At 45.6% G+C, this 14,902-nt stretch overlaps 8 protein-coding genes across 8 annotated transcripts; 3 read left to right on the forward strand and 5 right to left on the reverse strand.

Annotated features, from left to right (window-relative positions):
- Positions 1 to 120: 120 nt before the first annotated feature.
- K450DRAFT_256609 (uncharacterized protein) lies at positions 121 to 1,534 on the forward strand. The gene is made up of 4 exons (XM_051591533.1): positions 121 to 371; positions 463 to 681; positions 754 to 1,323; positions 1,392 to 1,534. The coding sequence occupies exons 2-4, from the start codon at positions 480 to 482 to the stop codon at positions 1,403 to 1,405; spliced, it is 786 nt and encodes a 261-aa protein (XP_051441530.1). The 5' UTR covers positions 121 to 371; positions 463 to 479; the 3' UTR covers positions 1,406 to 1,534.
- Positions 1,535 to 2,368: 834 nt separating this feature from the next.
- On the reverse strand, positions 2,369 to 3,443 carry K450DRAFT_256618 (uncharacterized protein). Its single transcript, XM_051591534.1, has 4 exons — positions 3,289 to 3,443; positions 3,173 to 3,226; positions 2,671 to 3,100; positions 2,369 to 2,606 (listed from the first exon to the last, which is right to left on the reverse strand). Exons 1-4 carry the CDS (start codon positions 3,410 to 3,412, stop codon positions 2,516 to 2,518), a joined length of 699 nt encoding a protein of 232 aa, XP_051441531.1. The 5' UTR covers positions 3,413 to 3,443; the 3' UTR covers positions 2,369 to 2,515.
- Positions 3,444 to 3,608: 165 nt separating this feature from the next.
- K450DRAFT_256619 (uncharacterized protein) lies at positions 3,609 to 4,576 on the reverse strand. Its single transcript, XM_051591535.1, has one exon. It carries the CDS (start codon positions 4,496 to 4,498, stop codon positions 3,971 to 3,973), a length of 528 nt encoding a protein of 175 aa, XP_051441532.1. The 5' UTR covers positions 4,499 to 4,576; the 3' UTR covers positions 3,609 to 3,970.
- An 86-nt stretch (positions 4,577 to 4,662) lies between these two features.
- On the reverse strand, positions 4,663 to 5,584 carry K450DRAFT_256620 (uncharacterized protein). Its single transcript, XM_051591536.1, has one exon. It carries the CDS (start codon positions 5,464 to 5,466, stop codon positions 4,987 to 4,989), a length of 480 nt encoding a protein of 159 aa, XP_051441533.1. The 5' UTR covers positions 5,467 to 5,584; the 3' UTR covers positions 4,663 to 4,986.
- Positions 5,585 to 8,542: 2,958 nt separating this feature from the next.
- K450DRAFT_256624 (uncharacterized protein) lies at positions 8,543 to 9,957 on the forward strand. The gene has a single exon (XM_051591537.1). It carries the CDS (start codon positions 8,552 to 8,554, stop codon positions 9,767 to 9,769), a length of 1,218 nt encoding a protein of 405 aa, XP_051441534.1. The 5' UTR covers positions 8,543 to 8,551; the 3' UTR covers positions 9,770 to 9,957.
- A 34-nt stretch (positions 9,958 to 9,991) lies between these two features.
- Positions 9,992 to 10,574, reverse strand: K450DRAFT_274658 (uncharacterized protein; the record flags this gene model as incomplete). Its single annotated transcript, XM_051593133.1, has 2 exons — positions 9,992 to 10,384; positions 10,443 to 10,574. 2 exons carry the CDS (start codon positions 10,572 to 10,574, stop codon positions 9,992 to 9,994), a joined length of 525 nt encoding a protein of 174 aa, XP_051441535.1.
- A 310-nt stretch (positions 10,575 to 10,884) lies between these two features.
- Positions 10,885 to 12,489, reverse strand: K450DRAFT_256633 (uncharacterized protein). Its single transcript, XM_051591538.1, has 8 exons — positions 12,232 to 12,489; positions 12,072 to 12,164; positions 11,749 to 12,013; positions 11,530 to 11,682; positions 11,406 to 11,469; positions 11,147 to 11,340; positions 10,997 to 11,079; positions 10,885 to 10,925 (listed from the first exon to the last, which is right to left on the reverse strand). Coding segments are annotated over exons 1-6 (768 nt in total). The 5' UTR covers positions 12,423 to 12,489; the 3' UTR covers positions 10,885 to 10,925; positions 10,997 to 11,079; positions 11,147 to 11,338.
- Positions 12,490 to 12,536: 47 nt separating this feature from the next.
- K450DRAFT_256636 (uncharacterized protein) lies at positions 12,537 to 14,061 on the forward strand. The gene is made up of 5 exons (XM_051591539.1): positions 12,537 to 12,703; positions 12,766 to 12,784; positions 12,853 to 13,195; positions 13,268 to 13,283; positions 13,915 to 14,061. Exons 1-5 carry the CDS (start codon positions 12,600 to 12,602, stop codon positions 13,991 to 13,993), a joined length of 561 nt encoding a protein of 186 aa, XP_051441537.1. The 5' UTR covers positions 12,537 to 12,599; the 3' UTR covers positions 13,994 to 14,061.
- The last annotated feature ends 841 nt before the right edge of the window (positions 14,062 to 14,902 follow it).

The following is a 14,902-nucleotide window of genomic DNA, read 5'->3' on the forward strand; positions in this document are numbered from 1 at the left end:
GATGAAGGAGATACTTCCACGGTGTTTGCTGTGGACAAACGACGTTGCTTGATCTTGGGTGCTAGTGTGCGTGTCCCCCAAAAAGACGGATACGGGTTCTACCGTGATCGAACTTGTCTCAAAAAAAAAGGCAGAAGCAAGAGAAAATTTTTTTTTACATAATAAAGGATTCTCTCGTATAAAAGAACCCAAGGCAACAACTTTCTTCTCTTTTGATCTTTTTTCCTTCTTTTCTCTCGCCATCTTCCCTTTCTTCCACACTTCTTTACTTTGAAATAATAAAAATCTTGCAGTATTCAAAAAGGTAAGCATGTGGGTGCACGCGGAAAGGAATGGAATTAGAAAATTTTATACTGGATAATTTTTTAATTGTCGGGTTCAAGCTTCACGTTTTCTCTTGCCTTCTTTTTGAAACAAAAAAAAAAAAAATACCCTTGCTCACACTCTTTTTTTTTACTTTAGAAACCTCTTTTCCCTCGATGCAGTCCATTCCGCCCCAATACTACGCTCCTTATGGCAACGCTACTGCCCATTATCAACCTCCCCCGCCTCACATGATGCAGCAGCAGCAGCAACCCCCAATGGGTATGGGCATGTCTCAGCTGCCTCCACAAGCTTCGTCTCAGACTGAACTCAACGCAAGTGGCAAGCCCAAGCGTAAGCAAGTGAAGAATGCTTGTGGTAAGTGAAAAAAAAAGGCAGTGGAAGGGTGTTTTGAGTTATTTTTGCTGACATGTTGGGTGGGGTGTTTAGTCAACTGCCAGAAAGCTTGCAAGAAGTGCGACGATGGTCGTCCTTGTCAACGCTGTATCAAGTACGGTTTGACTGAAACATGTATTGATTCCGTTCGTAAAGAACGCAAGAAGGGAGTCAAGCGAGGTCCTTATAAGCGTAGAAATCAAGCTAACAGCTCCAGTGCATCAGCTTCACCCACTCCCACTCCCAGCAACCTTTACGCCCAATCACCTGCCGCCGCTGCCAACCCTGGAATGAGACAATCTTTGCCTTTTAACTATTCGCAATTTCCTCAGTATGATTCTTTCAACGCTACTAGCGGCTATCCTACCTATGGCTACAGCAACATGATGCCACCCAACTACCAACATAATCCTAACATGGTGTCTTATCAAGGATTGGGAGTCATGCCGTCTCCCCAACAGCAGCATCACCAGCAACAACAACATCATCAGCAGCAGCATGATATGAACGGCCGGCCTGTGAATCACTCCCCACAGTATCAACAACAACAACAACAACAGCATCAACAACCCCAAGCAGCAGAGTCGAAGTCGCAGCCAAATGAGGCTGGTGAAGATGAGGATGGTAACAAGCTTTCTATTTTGTCACAACTGTGCAGCGCGGTGTTGGACAACACTGACGCCCCGAAACAGGAAGAAGGCATTGAAGATGGCCAAACAGCCAGCCAACAAAGACAACAACAGTCACAAGAGCAAGCTTCATCCCGTTACCTCCCCGTGCATAGCAATGGCACTCCACCTCCAAGTCGTGGACATTCTCGCACCTCCTCGTTTGAGCAGCAGCAGCAGCAGTACCCATCATCACAATTTGGTCATGACTCTCCACATACCTATGTGAATGGTCAGTTACGCGCTAATGTCTATGGTACTCCCAACTCATCCCCCTCCAACTCGCCTGTGAACAATGGCTATAACAAGTCTGGTTCGCAACCACCTGCCTCAGGTTCGTCTTGGCCACTTCCATCGCTTCAATCCGTTGTGTCGCCGGCTCAGAACAACCAAGGCAATTGGCAGCAAGGTTGGTAAAGGGTGTCGTACCTATATAATCGCACTGCTTTGCTCTCTTTCTCTCTCCCTCTCCTCTTGCTCTTTTGTCGCTTTTTTTGCTTTGATATAATTTCTTAGTTGCCCCCCATGCCTCTCTCTTTTTTCTTCCGTTGTCGTTTAGTTCGTATTTCTGTCTCCCTCCTTAGAATCATGTAATTCTTTTTTTGTTCTCTTTAGACGTGTATTTCCCACCTGCTCCCGCCTTGCAAGTAGAGCCGTGATGCTCCACGAGTAAGCCAACAAATGTTTCTTTTTTTCAAAAGAAAAGAAAAAAAAATCCCAAAAGCCCTTTGTGAAGGGTCAAAATCAATAAATTCTCTGTAAATACCCTACCTACCTCGAATCGTGTCTAGTGAGTGACTGGGGGAGAAGATTCATGATGAAGGCGACGGAACGAAACGTTACGTTACGCAAGGCAAGGCAGTTGCAAAAGTGGTTCTGAACCATGCGATACGGTATATTGGTATCGTTTGAGGTTGTCATGCACACACCACAGGTTACATGGACCTGTGGACGCTGCTCCGCTACGTTCACCTGCCACACTACTCCGTTCACATCTGTTTGTTGCATTGTTTAATCTCCCGCTGTTTGAAGCATGCAACGTTATGGGGAAAATGAAAGACGTCACGGGTTCTAAATTACATTAAATATAGGATGGACCTCTTCTATGATAAAAGTACATGGTCCGGTTTACAGTCGATCCGTGTGCCTTATAAAGTGGAGGTAGGTTGGATGTACACGAAACGATTGAAGAACCGCTCATAATCTTTGATCAGTTGCGGGGTAGCGACAACGCGGTGTCTAGCGGAAGCACAAACGGGTGAATGGATGCAAGTTTACACGACGCATATGGCTCAGAACTTACCCTAGGTCGTGGGAGGCATGGACAGCATCGGTAAACATGGTATCAATAAGTTGAAGGGATCGGTCGATGGAAATAATGTCATCTTGTCTGCTGTACACGTGCAAGGTTGGGGTAGTGATCTTGCCTTGCTGGTAAAACTCGGCATAGGAAGGTGTGTAGAGCATGAATCCAGACAGAATGACGCCTAGTCGAAAGGGTTGGACATGGTCGGGAACATGGTATCGTTCTCGCCAATCATCGTGACTGAGGATAGACATTAAGATCACCGACAACCCAGCTCCTTGCGAAAATCCAAGAATGCCGTCGAACGGTCCTTGATCGCTTAAAAATTGAACCAAAAATTCCATTGTCTCTGAGAATCCTTCTAGTTCCACCAAGTCGCCGCCATCGGATCTCTTTGGAATCATCCAAGCTGCCAGTGGGGTATTGGCTGTTTGCAAAGCAAAAGAAAAATTCAGATGAGTGTGAGAGCCGTTTTTGATCTACAAATCCCATGGCTTACTAGGTCTTCCGGGTCTCATGGAGGTAGGCAACTCAAAAGTTCCATTGGGGATGACTAGGAAATGGGGATGGTAAGGTAATGGGTCGGTTGTAGGGTTTATATGTACAGCTAGTTACCAAATTCAATGGAATCCTTGAAGCGGTTGATGATAGCGCCCATGTTCCTGGTCATCACTTCTGTATTCTGCATCCATCCGTGTAAGCAGAGAATACGAAGTTTACTGGACTGTGGGGGAGCCATGGTATTACAGCAAAGTAAAAAGAAAAGTAAAGAGATAAAGGGACAAAAGCTCTTCAGTCAGCGAAATTACTTTATTTGCAACAGCGGCTCCACTGAATTAACCGCTTCCCAACCCTCAATCACGTGTAATAAGGTTGCCCGACAGTTTCGAGAAGCGTCCGTGGCAAGCATGGTCTTCGATTGAATAGCGAGTGAGGAGAGTTGTCTGGATGAAGGGATTCGTTAAAAATCGGGAAAAGTCTGCTGTCATTGACCTTTCATGACTTTGGCATGGGGATCTTTGCTTCGACGACAGCATGATAGAGCCCATAAGGTCTACATTATGTAACAGCGATTATCCCCAAGATCAAACAACACTGACCAGTGCATTCATTTTTCACCAATTTTATTATTCCATCCTGTGAGATGACTTCTGTCCCAGTTTACGACCTTTTTTTTTTTTTTTACAATTTGACCTTTTTATTGAAGAAGGCTTTATGGGCATGTCTGGCTATTCCGGTGGTCAACACGCACAAACTCTATACAAGGGTGAGTTACATCCTCTCTACGACGGCTCCTTCACAAGGACGATAAGAAGTCATCCAGCCCAAAGGATGATTGGGTAGGCACTTTCTTCTGATTGATCATAGCCTGCAAATCAAGTTTCTTCTTTTGTTTCTTTTTGCCTGCAGGTGGGCCAGGAGGCGGCGTCGCCACCGGGCTGGCCAACGGAGCACCTTTTCCTGGACGTTCTACTGCTTTTAGTATGGTGGTGGTGGAGCCATTCATAACAGTGGGATGACGGCAAGCATGACAGGTTATTCGAACATGGTTACGACACCGCCTTGAGGCAGGGGTCTTTCTCCTCTTTGAGGCGTCGATAGAATTGACTCTAACTTTGCAATTAATTCCCGCCACAAACAACGCCCCACAACGAGCACAACACAGACGTTGAACCGCATCGGCTAATGTGACATTAGCATGGTCGGCGGTCTTTTGGAATTGGTGCAGGTAGAAATTAGAGAGTTCGGGACATGAGGCGAATTGTGTATTGGCAGCCTTGAATAGAAAAGAAAGCTTGGCTTGCACTGCTTGAGATGCTGCCATTTGCCAATGCAAGCGGGATAGACGGTCAAAAAAAAACCGAAAAAAAAAAATTTGTGACGCCTTTGAGTCGGCCGTGCCTTGGAGCCTCTACCATTTCCATATTTTGATGTTGACCCCGAACCATGCCATTCAATATCCTTTCCCCCGAAAAAAAGATAGATGGCTGTTCTACCATGTCCGATTATTTTTAGAATTTAATGGTGGAGAGTTTACTTTGTTTCTATAAAGCATAAGAGGGAAATACATTTACAAGAAGTCTTTGGAAATGAAAAGAACTATGGAGCCGAAGGTAAAGGAAAAATTTGGGATGGGAAATAATAGTTATTTGTAAACACACACAGGATCGGTGGGACATTCTTCTGTTTTCTCTCTGTGAGTCTTTTTTTACCAGCTTTGACAATAGGGCGGTGACTGTCCTCCGTTGTCTTTTGGTGGGCCATTTGATTTTTGTACAGTTGGGAAAAGGGTTCCTGAATCATAACGCAAGATCATCCCCTTCGTCGGTTGGATCCATTCACTTCTTCATCCTCACTTTCATCCTCCTCGTCTTTTAATTCCTGGTGGTCCATACCAGGATCGGTTTCGATGATGCGACTTAGTCGGTATTTTACTCCGAGGTAGCTGAGATAATTGCTCTTGGGAAACACTCTCACTCGCTTTACAGCCGGGAAATGAGAGTCTTGTATGTCGACAAACGTGCCGCCCAGGTTGAGAGTTTGTTCCACTTTTCGTTGGTTGGCAGCGTCAAATGGGATCCACTTTTCTAATAGAAATACCAGCCAAGTAAAGTAGGCAGACGTATGCGTTGACGGCGGTGAAGCAGGTTGTTCAGGATCTTCTACCTGTTGTTGTAGAGCATGTTCAAATGTATAGGCGTGGTTACGTATATTTTGTCTCATTCGTTGGGGAATATCAGATGAAGGAGTATCTTGTATTCGCGGGGACATCTCATATCGCTTTACCACCATGAGTATGTATGGTTGGGTTGGTATCGCTGCTGGCGATAATAAAATTAAAACAAACCAAGAAAGGGCGGCTGATGTGAGGCCACCTCAACACGCACGGATTATAAGCAAAAGAGAAAAAAGAAGCGAGCGAGCCCCTGTAGAATACTGTGCAAGCTATTTGTGAAAGAAGAGGAAAGAGAGGGAACAATGATGATGTTGCTTGTTTTGTAAAAAAAAAAAAAAAAAAAAACACACACCATGGCAATGGTCGTGCAAAAACGTGACTTAGAAGAGGGAGCAAGAGTGAGGACATCTGCGTACAAACCCTTCGATAACGTGATAAACCTTTTGCATGTATGTTATGTAGACAAAAACTTATTTCCAAAACATGTCTCTTTGCCTCGGAACTGATTATCCGAATCCAAGAGAGACACTGAAGATGGGCTCACGGGGTAGGTATTCAGCACATGTTCAAACCAGCCTCATACAGTGTGTGACCCTACCGTCCACGCCAGTCCAACATGAGCCAATCTCTAATGTAAGTCCAACATGTCAAACACTGGAGTATGGAGGTGAAAAAAGTCTCTACATACACCAAAAGGGTACCTTTTTCATGAGCCAGATAAGAGGATCCTAGTAGCGTGTCAAGTTTTGATCTTGTCGTGTAAACGCTTTTCCATGGATTTGAACAATAAAAAAAAAAGGGTGCTCTACTTAAAATAAACCCAAGGCGCACATGCACATATTACCCGCTCCAAGCGTTCAAAATCAATTTGACACTCGTCATTTACAGTTTACAGTCTTTCCTATCGTCACTAGCTGTCACTCAGACGCATGATAGCCCACCCTCCCTGTTGTTATTCACAATCCGCTCCATAAGAAAAGAAAAAAGATACCATCGGCTGGCTTTAAGAAAACAGTGTGTTCTAGAAAGGCCGTTGGATATCGCCTTATTGTGATGGCTGGGCCGTTCCATAAATATTGAGGCCACTTACGTACGACCCAAGAAATTGGCTGGAGGTCGATCTGGAATAATTATTGCGAACGACGCCCATCCTATCGCTTCACTGTACCTGCATCCCCCCCGCAAGCATATTAACCTTTTATGTTGGCCTGGCTGGCCTATTGTTCCTCGTGGTAAGAACCGCGTGTCCGTGCAACGGTTTGTTCATCGCACGATCTCGCTAGCCAATACTGCGTTTTGTCCCATGGCATTCATCTTTGATGGGCAATCAAAAAAAAAAAAATGTGTTGGTAGCATGGGGGCACAAGAGCTTAATGAGTTGGAGGTAGTGATGACGTTTTTGTTTTCCGGCGATATATATTCAACTGTGATACGTCGATCCTCATCTGAAGAGTCATGACAACACCCCCTTCGTCTGCTGCCTGAACCGTTTTCCTCTCTCTTCATGATAGACGGACGCTGACCGTCATTTGGGCTAGGTTTCATTCCATGACAGTTGAGTAACCGCATGAATGTGTCCTATTACTCGATATGGGTAGTGATGGTTTATGCTCTTGGAAGCCGCGATGGACCCCTAATGCAGGGTAACCCACCACGGATAAAGTGAACACTCAAAAAAAGGATTCATGAATGCACTGGGAGTTAATTAAACTTGCGCTATTGTTTTCTTGAGCTTGGTGGTGGATATTGGAACAGGGCAGATCATGCCGGAATGCGGAACGTCCAGAAGCCCACGCCGTAGAGGCGACAAGAATTCAGATCGTCCTGGATAACGCTGAGTAGGTCATGATATGGCTGCAGCGATCCAGGTATCAGAGTCTTTTTCTTTTGCCTGAAATTTTATCTCCCCATTCAGGTACCCTCATGAGTTTGGAAAATCGTCCTCTGCTTCTTGCAGCGGCTTTTGTTAACAAGGCATCCATTTGGCGACACAAAAAGCAGTGGTCAAAGTTGACTAATTTCCCGCTATAGTTCACTTGCTATGCGCACAGAACATGGGCTAGCTGTTCATGAAGGGGCGGTGCCTAGGCGGTCAGCTCTTTTCCTAACGCAGAACGGTCGATCCATCGGCTGATCGTTTCCACCCAGGCGTGATGATGCCAGAGTGTCATCATACCATAGGAAACACTACTCAACAATGGGCTTTTTGTTGACCCAGCCACCAGACAATTGAAAAGATGGGATGGGCATGATAGGAAAATGCTCTAGCACCGGAAATTATCGGAGCATATGCGATGTCAGGGCAAAGGATGCAATTGACCACAACATACTCACCTGGAGCGAGAGGCTTTGGAAATCATGTATAGCCGGTCTATTCCGTTCAGCATTCCCCTTTAGAATGAATCGTTTTGCTTTTCAAGTCAAACAAGGTCGCATTTATAGCTTATAATCATGGTAAGGCAGCGAAAATGACAAAATGGTAGCCAAGGAGAGACTAATCTGATGGAGCAGGAGGTAATCGGAGCTGTGTCAATCCCGCCGCCCTGCGATGAGAACTGCCAGGGTTCAAGCAGTGCCTTAAGCAAGAATACTGGGAAGTTACGTAGACCGCATTTTATCCTTCTCATAAGGTATACAAAATTTAGCTTTGATCAACATGCCAGGCATCCGTCTCAGCAGCGGTGACTGATATTCAGCTGCGCACAGACGGTTCGGTCTTCTTGGTGACGGTGATATCATCCTTCCATAAAGAGACGCAAAGCCGACGACATGCGCAAGCTGTCAACTCTGAAAGACCATGATACGCACATGAATATCAAATGAATCAGCTCGAATCTCCCCATAAACCAAATTTTACTTTTTGCCTGATCTTCACGATAACGACGAACTTCGCAGTTACAGCAGCAAAAAGGAAAGGTTCACTTCACAGCGTCGCCTTCGATTAACATTGCAGTTCACACTGGCTGGCAGTTGAAAGCACCCAATGGCCTTAGTCATAGTTCAGTGCAAAAGCAAAGACAGAAAGCGAAGACAGCTTGGAAGGTAACGTGATGGCATACCGATCATTTTCACATGTCAGGTTGTTTCAAGGAATCCAAAGTCAGCTCCGATATTTTTTCAACCATAAAGCAATCCGATAAGCAACTAGCTTCTTTGCTTTTACTCTAATGACTACAGAAAACCCTTACCAAGCTTTGAAGGATGATGCATCCACAACCTATCCTGAAGGTAAGTTCTCTGCGATGTTCACAAAAAGCACACCGCAATCCACTCACCCACTCCATAGAGAATATCTCTGTCAAACAGGAAAACCAACCACGTTCCAAGTTCTTCAGCAGACTGGTATCGATCCCCGTGGTGAAAGATAGCTTGACCACAGTGTATCATTATGTCAACGAGAATAGTCTTGGCCGTTACGCCTTGACCTCGACAGAAGGCACCCTTCAAAAGGCGTCAGTCATTGTGGCGCCTTACGTTGAGCGCTTCTCTGATCAGCTCAAGACCATGGATGAAATGGGCTACAAGTCCTTGGACTATGTGGAACAATATACCATCGTCAACAAGCCTACCGCCGAACTTCTTGCTAACGTCACTGAGCCTGTTCGTCAGGTCAGAACAACAGCCAAGGGCTATTTGGATACCACGGTGCATGTCGTCACTTGGCCAGTGGATCGCGCGGCTCAAAACATTTTGGATAATTTGGAGTATGCAGTGGACCGGGTTCTTCCCGCCGCCGCAGCTACAGCCAAGGAACCAAACCATCCTTTGACTCAGCAAGAAAGAGCATATAGCTTGGCCATTGATACCAAGGCTCGTTTGATGTCAAGATTGCCTTCGGCTGTGGATCAAATTCCCCGCTCGCGTACGGAGCTTCAACAAACCTTACAAGCCAACACTTTGCTTCAAGGTGCGTTTGACCGATTGCAAAAATTGGATCAAAGCTTGAGACACACCACAGAAACCACCAAACGTAACATCATCACCACTCCCATCGAAACCCTGTCCAAGACGGTTCATGATCGCTATGAAGCTGCTCGGTCTTTTACCGACCAACGTATCAATAACGTCACTGCTGAGTTGGTGGCTCATCTAGATCACACTATTGCTTATGTGCAAAAGCATAATCATCTGTTCCCTGAAGCTGTCCGCACTCGCCTGCAACCTCTGGTTTCATTTGCCGGTCAAGAATATGATATTGTTCGTGAACAAGTCCTCAAGACCGACATCTCGTCTGTGCAAAAAGCCAAAAATGTTCTTGCCCTGTCCACCAACTACATCCTCCCTCTTATGAAGGATAGCATGGATGCTCTACATGAAGAGTTGCGCTATTACCGGGTGTACATGGACAAGTCTAGAAACGATGCTCTCAACACCTTACGAGGTCACATCGAGACCTCCACTACCACCATCAAGGCGTAAGTCGACAAAAACAACTTTGTATATTTTGCACATTCACTTTATAGAAAAAAAGAAAACCCCTCTCCCATTCAAAAAATATTTGCCAGCCATAGGCAACGTTTACCTTCATTCCACTGTTACCCAGTATATGCATTATGATAATAAAGCAACATCAATAACGAGATATTTATTTACCTACAAAGGATTTATTCATTCATTCATTTACATACAGCGGCTACCCATTCATTCTGCGTCCTTTTGCTGACTGCGGACAATGGAAGGGTCGAGCACAGGGTTTTCGCGTTTGTCCATTTGTCTTTGTAAGTGACTGTCTCGCTGGCCCTCGGGTTCCTGGTGATCGGGTGTGGGTTGGTCTGTGGCGCGAGGGTTGCGGTCCATGTACTCGTTGACAGGGTTATTAGGATGTTCATCGACTTCGTGCTGGATGACGTTTTCCGCGTCGGGAATGCCGGATTTCTCGCTCTCGTGCATGGTATTCTGGTGCAGTGGGTTGGTGTGTTGTGTCAGTCGCACCCGCGCCTCCTTGGCTGCTTGGATCTGATCCATGGCCTCGTTTCTCTCCTGCTCGCCACTTTCCTTCAACGATGGTTTGCGAGTCAATCCTCCCAGCGCGTGCTAAGAACCCCCCAGGTTAAAATCAGAGAAAAATTCCCGTCCCACCGCTGCTTCTTACCTTCACGGCTCCTTCATACTTGTGTGCAATCCCTTTCACCACCGTCTTGTCAGCTTCTGCTTTGGACATGTCGGATGACGGTGTGGAGGTGGTAAGATTGTCGACATCGTGGGGTACACCTGGATGAGACATTTCGTAAGGGAAAAACAACAGGCTTCTCACATTTCGTCATTGTTTGCCATTTTTATTCATTACACGATTTTCACTGGACTGCCTTTCTCGTTTCGGTCGATGGTAATTAAGCTATTGGCTACAAGCATATAGATGGACTGATTGCCTTGGGTTTCTCCACAGTTTAAAGAGGTAGCAAACGAACTGATACTCGACTTGAGCTGGCTGAGCGGTATGCCCTTGTCGTGTTCAATTTGGTAATCTCGGATGGTGCGGAGAACCATCGCACTAAGTGCCGCTTGGACGACGGAGGTATATGTTTTGGATCTGGCCTGGTCAATCACAGTGTTGATCAACGTTTGATTGACATCGCTATTGGGGGTAATCGGTCATAAATATCCAATTTTCCTGGCCACCACAGAGTCCCATATAACGCCACTCACCCTAATATCGTTATATGAGAGTCATAACTTTGTACAAGCTGAAGGTTATCGATAACATCTTGTAGCGTTGATCCAATACGTTCCTATTAGGTTTGTATGTAGGTCAGAAAAAGCTTCTTCACGTTGCTGACATTGAACATGGTGACTTACCGTCAAGGATATAACGTCATTCTGCATATCTTCGGCCACACTCGGTGTTGTTGGTCGAATCGATGCCCTTGCTTTCTCCCATACTTCTGTGAGCTTGTCATACACATCCGTTGATGCGCTGATATGCGTGATATCCATCTCCTGGCTGGGACTGGCCACTTTTGATTGTTTTGAATATGATTTGAATGTCTCCTCTGTAATGCAGAGTCGATGAGAAATCTGGGCATAGATGGTAAGGTAAGGAAACGCAAGACCATACACTTACCCGTTTTCTCCAATTCTGCTTTTTTAGCATTGATGTTTTTTCGCAATTGCCAAAGCTCCTATACCAAATGTTAATATCGTTCTCGTCCTTCACACTGGGCCACTTTTCTTCCACGTACCCGTTCTTCAGAAGACATATTGCTTAATTCCTCTGCAGAGACATCCGTATATTCAAAGCTCATGTCATCCAACTCATCCATCATATTATCCATATCATTAAAATGGCTCTGGAGCTCCAACTGTTCCGTCACGCTGTCCGACAACTGGCTGATCTGTAGCAAAACATAATTTGAGATTGAGTGGAAGACGGTTCTCCACTGCTCATCCATGGTACATACCGATACATCTTTGTTCTTGAGTACCCGCTGTAACCGGCCGATGGTGGCTTCGTATTCGGCTATATCGTGCTGAAGATGAACTGCGTTTTCATCCTCATCCTTGTAATTAGTTGGTTTTTTGGGTTGTGACTGAGATCGTTGTAAAGCCAACATCTCTTTTTCGTTCTTTGTTCGCGTTGATTCGAGGTAATCGATATTTAATTGAAGTTCTTCATGCTTTTGCGCCAATTCCTCGATACGATCCCGCGTACCTGACGGATTATCGCTAGGAGGAAAGTCAGTGACTGACATGACAGTGCATGTGACTAGGTCATCCCACTCACCATATTTGATTCAAGGTATTGGCTGCTGATAACAGTCGCTCCAACGTCTGGCGATGAGCAGGGCCGGTAGGTGCTGAATACTCTGCTGAAATCCTGGAATGACGAGCGAAGGTTAACATGGGCCTGATAAGTTCATTGTGCCTGGTGGAAAAAATCATACCTGGCTACAGCTTGCTCGTTGCCACCCAGGGAGTAGAGCTTGCATTCGTAACTTTCCGCATCTCGGACGAGCTTTTTGTGCTTTGGCGGTATTAAATAGTTGGACACACGCTCTGAAGGTTTGGAGAGGTCAACCGAAGCGACATTGGCAGAATGGCCGACCAGAGATTCTAGAATGTCGTTGAGTGGCATGGGATTATGTGTATTGAAAAATAAAATATAAAAAATTAGTCGCGCGAGTGAACGCGTTTGGAGGAATTGGGAATAAAATCAAGCCAGCTGAGCTGAGCTGACCTACCAAAATCGCGTCACGTCATCCCAAAAGCTTACGTTGTGCACTGCTGCCTGCATTAGCATTGCCCTTCAACCATGTCCCTCTTCCCAACTCCCCAAAGACCAAGGCATCTAGTCGAATTCAACGCTGGAAAATGCTATCGCGATGGCAATATGTTGAAACCAGACCTTCGAAAAGGGTAAGTAGTGCTTCGCTATGGCTCTCCCAACTTTCTCATGACTAACCCATAGCGATCTATAGACTCATATATATGGACCAGGTTGGCTTATTGAAAAGCATATTGACTATTTATCCCATGCCCTTCGCTTACTCTCCCTCCTGTTTCAGACCGACGACCAACTATTGCATTTTTACTGGAAAGACCGAAAAGCCAACATTGTTGAGGAAGATTTGATCATATTCCCTGAGGAAGCCGAGATGGTGCCCGTACCAGAGTGTGAAACTGGAAGAGTCTTTCTGTTAAAGTTCAAGTCGTCAAGTCAAAAGCTGTTCTTCTGGATGCAGAATGCCAACGATGAGAAAGACAAGGAGAATGTGGATAGAGTGAATAAGTTGATTAACGACCTGCAAAGTGCTCTCAATGACCAACATGGTAGAAGCGGTAGAGCTGAAGGCGATGACGAGGACTCTGCGGCCGATGTGCTCAGTTTGCTTGGCAGCAGCGGTCAAGGTAAGGCGCCTTTGCATGAGGCCTTTGTAAGCTTGCCCATGTTACTTACTTTGTCCTTTTTTTTTTTTCAAGAGCTGGGATTGACACAAGAACAGATTTACCAATTTTTACAATCGGCTGGCGGTGTAGGGTAAGTTGTCTAGCGTAGTCAGAGAATGAGAGGTGAACACGATGCTGACTCATCTCTTGCTAGCTCTGTGACATTATCAAGTGACGGAGACGACCATGCTACAGTTACGATCACAGCAAGAGATACAGAATCCGACGTTCCTGCATTGGATTCAGACTTGCTGCGAGCGTTGAAGGAAGTTGTGTCTGGCAAAAGTGTTTCTGGTAAGTGAAGCTTGCAGAATGGGAAAGCGGCCCAGGGACTATCGATAATAACGCGGCCATGTTTCAGACGATGCGCCATTGACTAGCGATGTCGGTGAGGTCTTGTCGGCCGATGAAATTGGAAGTATTTTAAATGATGAAGAATTATCGGAAGCTGTCTTCCCTACTATACCGTATGTAAAGGGCCGATCAACAGATGAAGTCAATACTTTGGTACAAGAGGACGACTTCCGAACATCATTGCGAAAGTTAGAGGCTGCCTATCGTGCAGAAGAGCTTGAACCCTTTGCTGAAGCTCTCAAAATAGAGCCATCAGGAGGTAAGCGTTGCGGCTGATGAACATCATAGAAACCGCTCAACTAATGTTTGTATACAGGTCTGGCTAGTTTCATAAAGGCATTGCAAAAGCAAGCAAAGGATCGTGAAGAGGGTGCTGATATATCCGAATCAATGGATGAAGATTAAAGCTCTCCCCCTCCCCCTTTTTTTTTTGTGAATAAAACCTTCCCGCCCATGATGACTGTCAAGTACTGTTTGGATGACTACCTCTTTTTTCAATTTATTTACTGGGTTGGTTGGGTCAGACGTCCAATGCATTAGGGTTTAAAAGTACAAGTGATTACAAAGGTTATATTGTATAGTACAAAAAGAAACATTACCATCGACCACTGACTCGACGAAACCGACCAGCTCGATCACCCACATAATCAGCATCGTTTTGTAAGCCTGATAAGAAATCACCCATGAGCTCAGAGTCCGTAAACTGATCAGTGGAGTACATGGACACAGGGCGACGGTGCATATTGGGTGAACTGGGACCAGGTCGATGATGATCGAATGACACACGGATGATCTCGGGTGGTTGGTGGACACTGGGAGAACGCACTCGACTATGCGGTTCAGAACGGCTTGATACAGCGCTTAGCGAACGCTCAAGACGTGGTGCAATGGGGGACACCGGTGTTACCGGTTTCTCTAGGGATGAAGAGCTACTGGGTCGGTCGTCAGGAAATTGAAGAGATTTGAATTGTGAATTAATGATCGGTGTAGAGCTTGAGATGGTGGGTGATGTAGTCGATATCATGGGCTTCCCATCGCCCAGCATCCATTCTTCATGTCGAGATTTAGACTGGTCAAATTGATTATGCGCTACCATCTTTTTCTTGGTAGGTTCCTTCAAGATGGGAACGACAATTTGCGGTTTGATGGAGACACTGGGAGAAATCGATTTCCGCCGAGCAGGTGATGGTTGTTCGGATGGGTGGGGTTTCATGGCTGTACCAAGGTCAGTGCTACGTGATTTTCGATGCTGAATGGTCTTAGCCACTGGTATGATAGGCACGTTAAGAGTGGGAGGTGATTCGGGTGAACTTC

The sequence above is a fragment of the Umbelopsis ramanniana genome (assembly GCF_025399195.1).
Source record: "Umbelopsis ramanniana AG unplaced genomic scaffold K450scaffold_63, whole genome shotgun sequence".
Taxonomy (NCBI): domain Eukaryota; kingdom Fungi; phylum Mucoromycota; class Umbelopsidomycetes; order Umbelopsidales; family Umbelopsidaceae; genus Umbelopsis; species Umbelopsis ramanniana.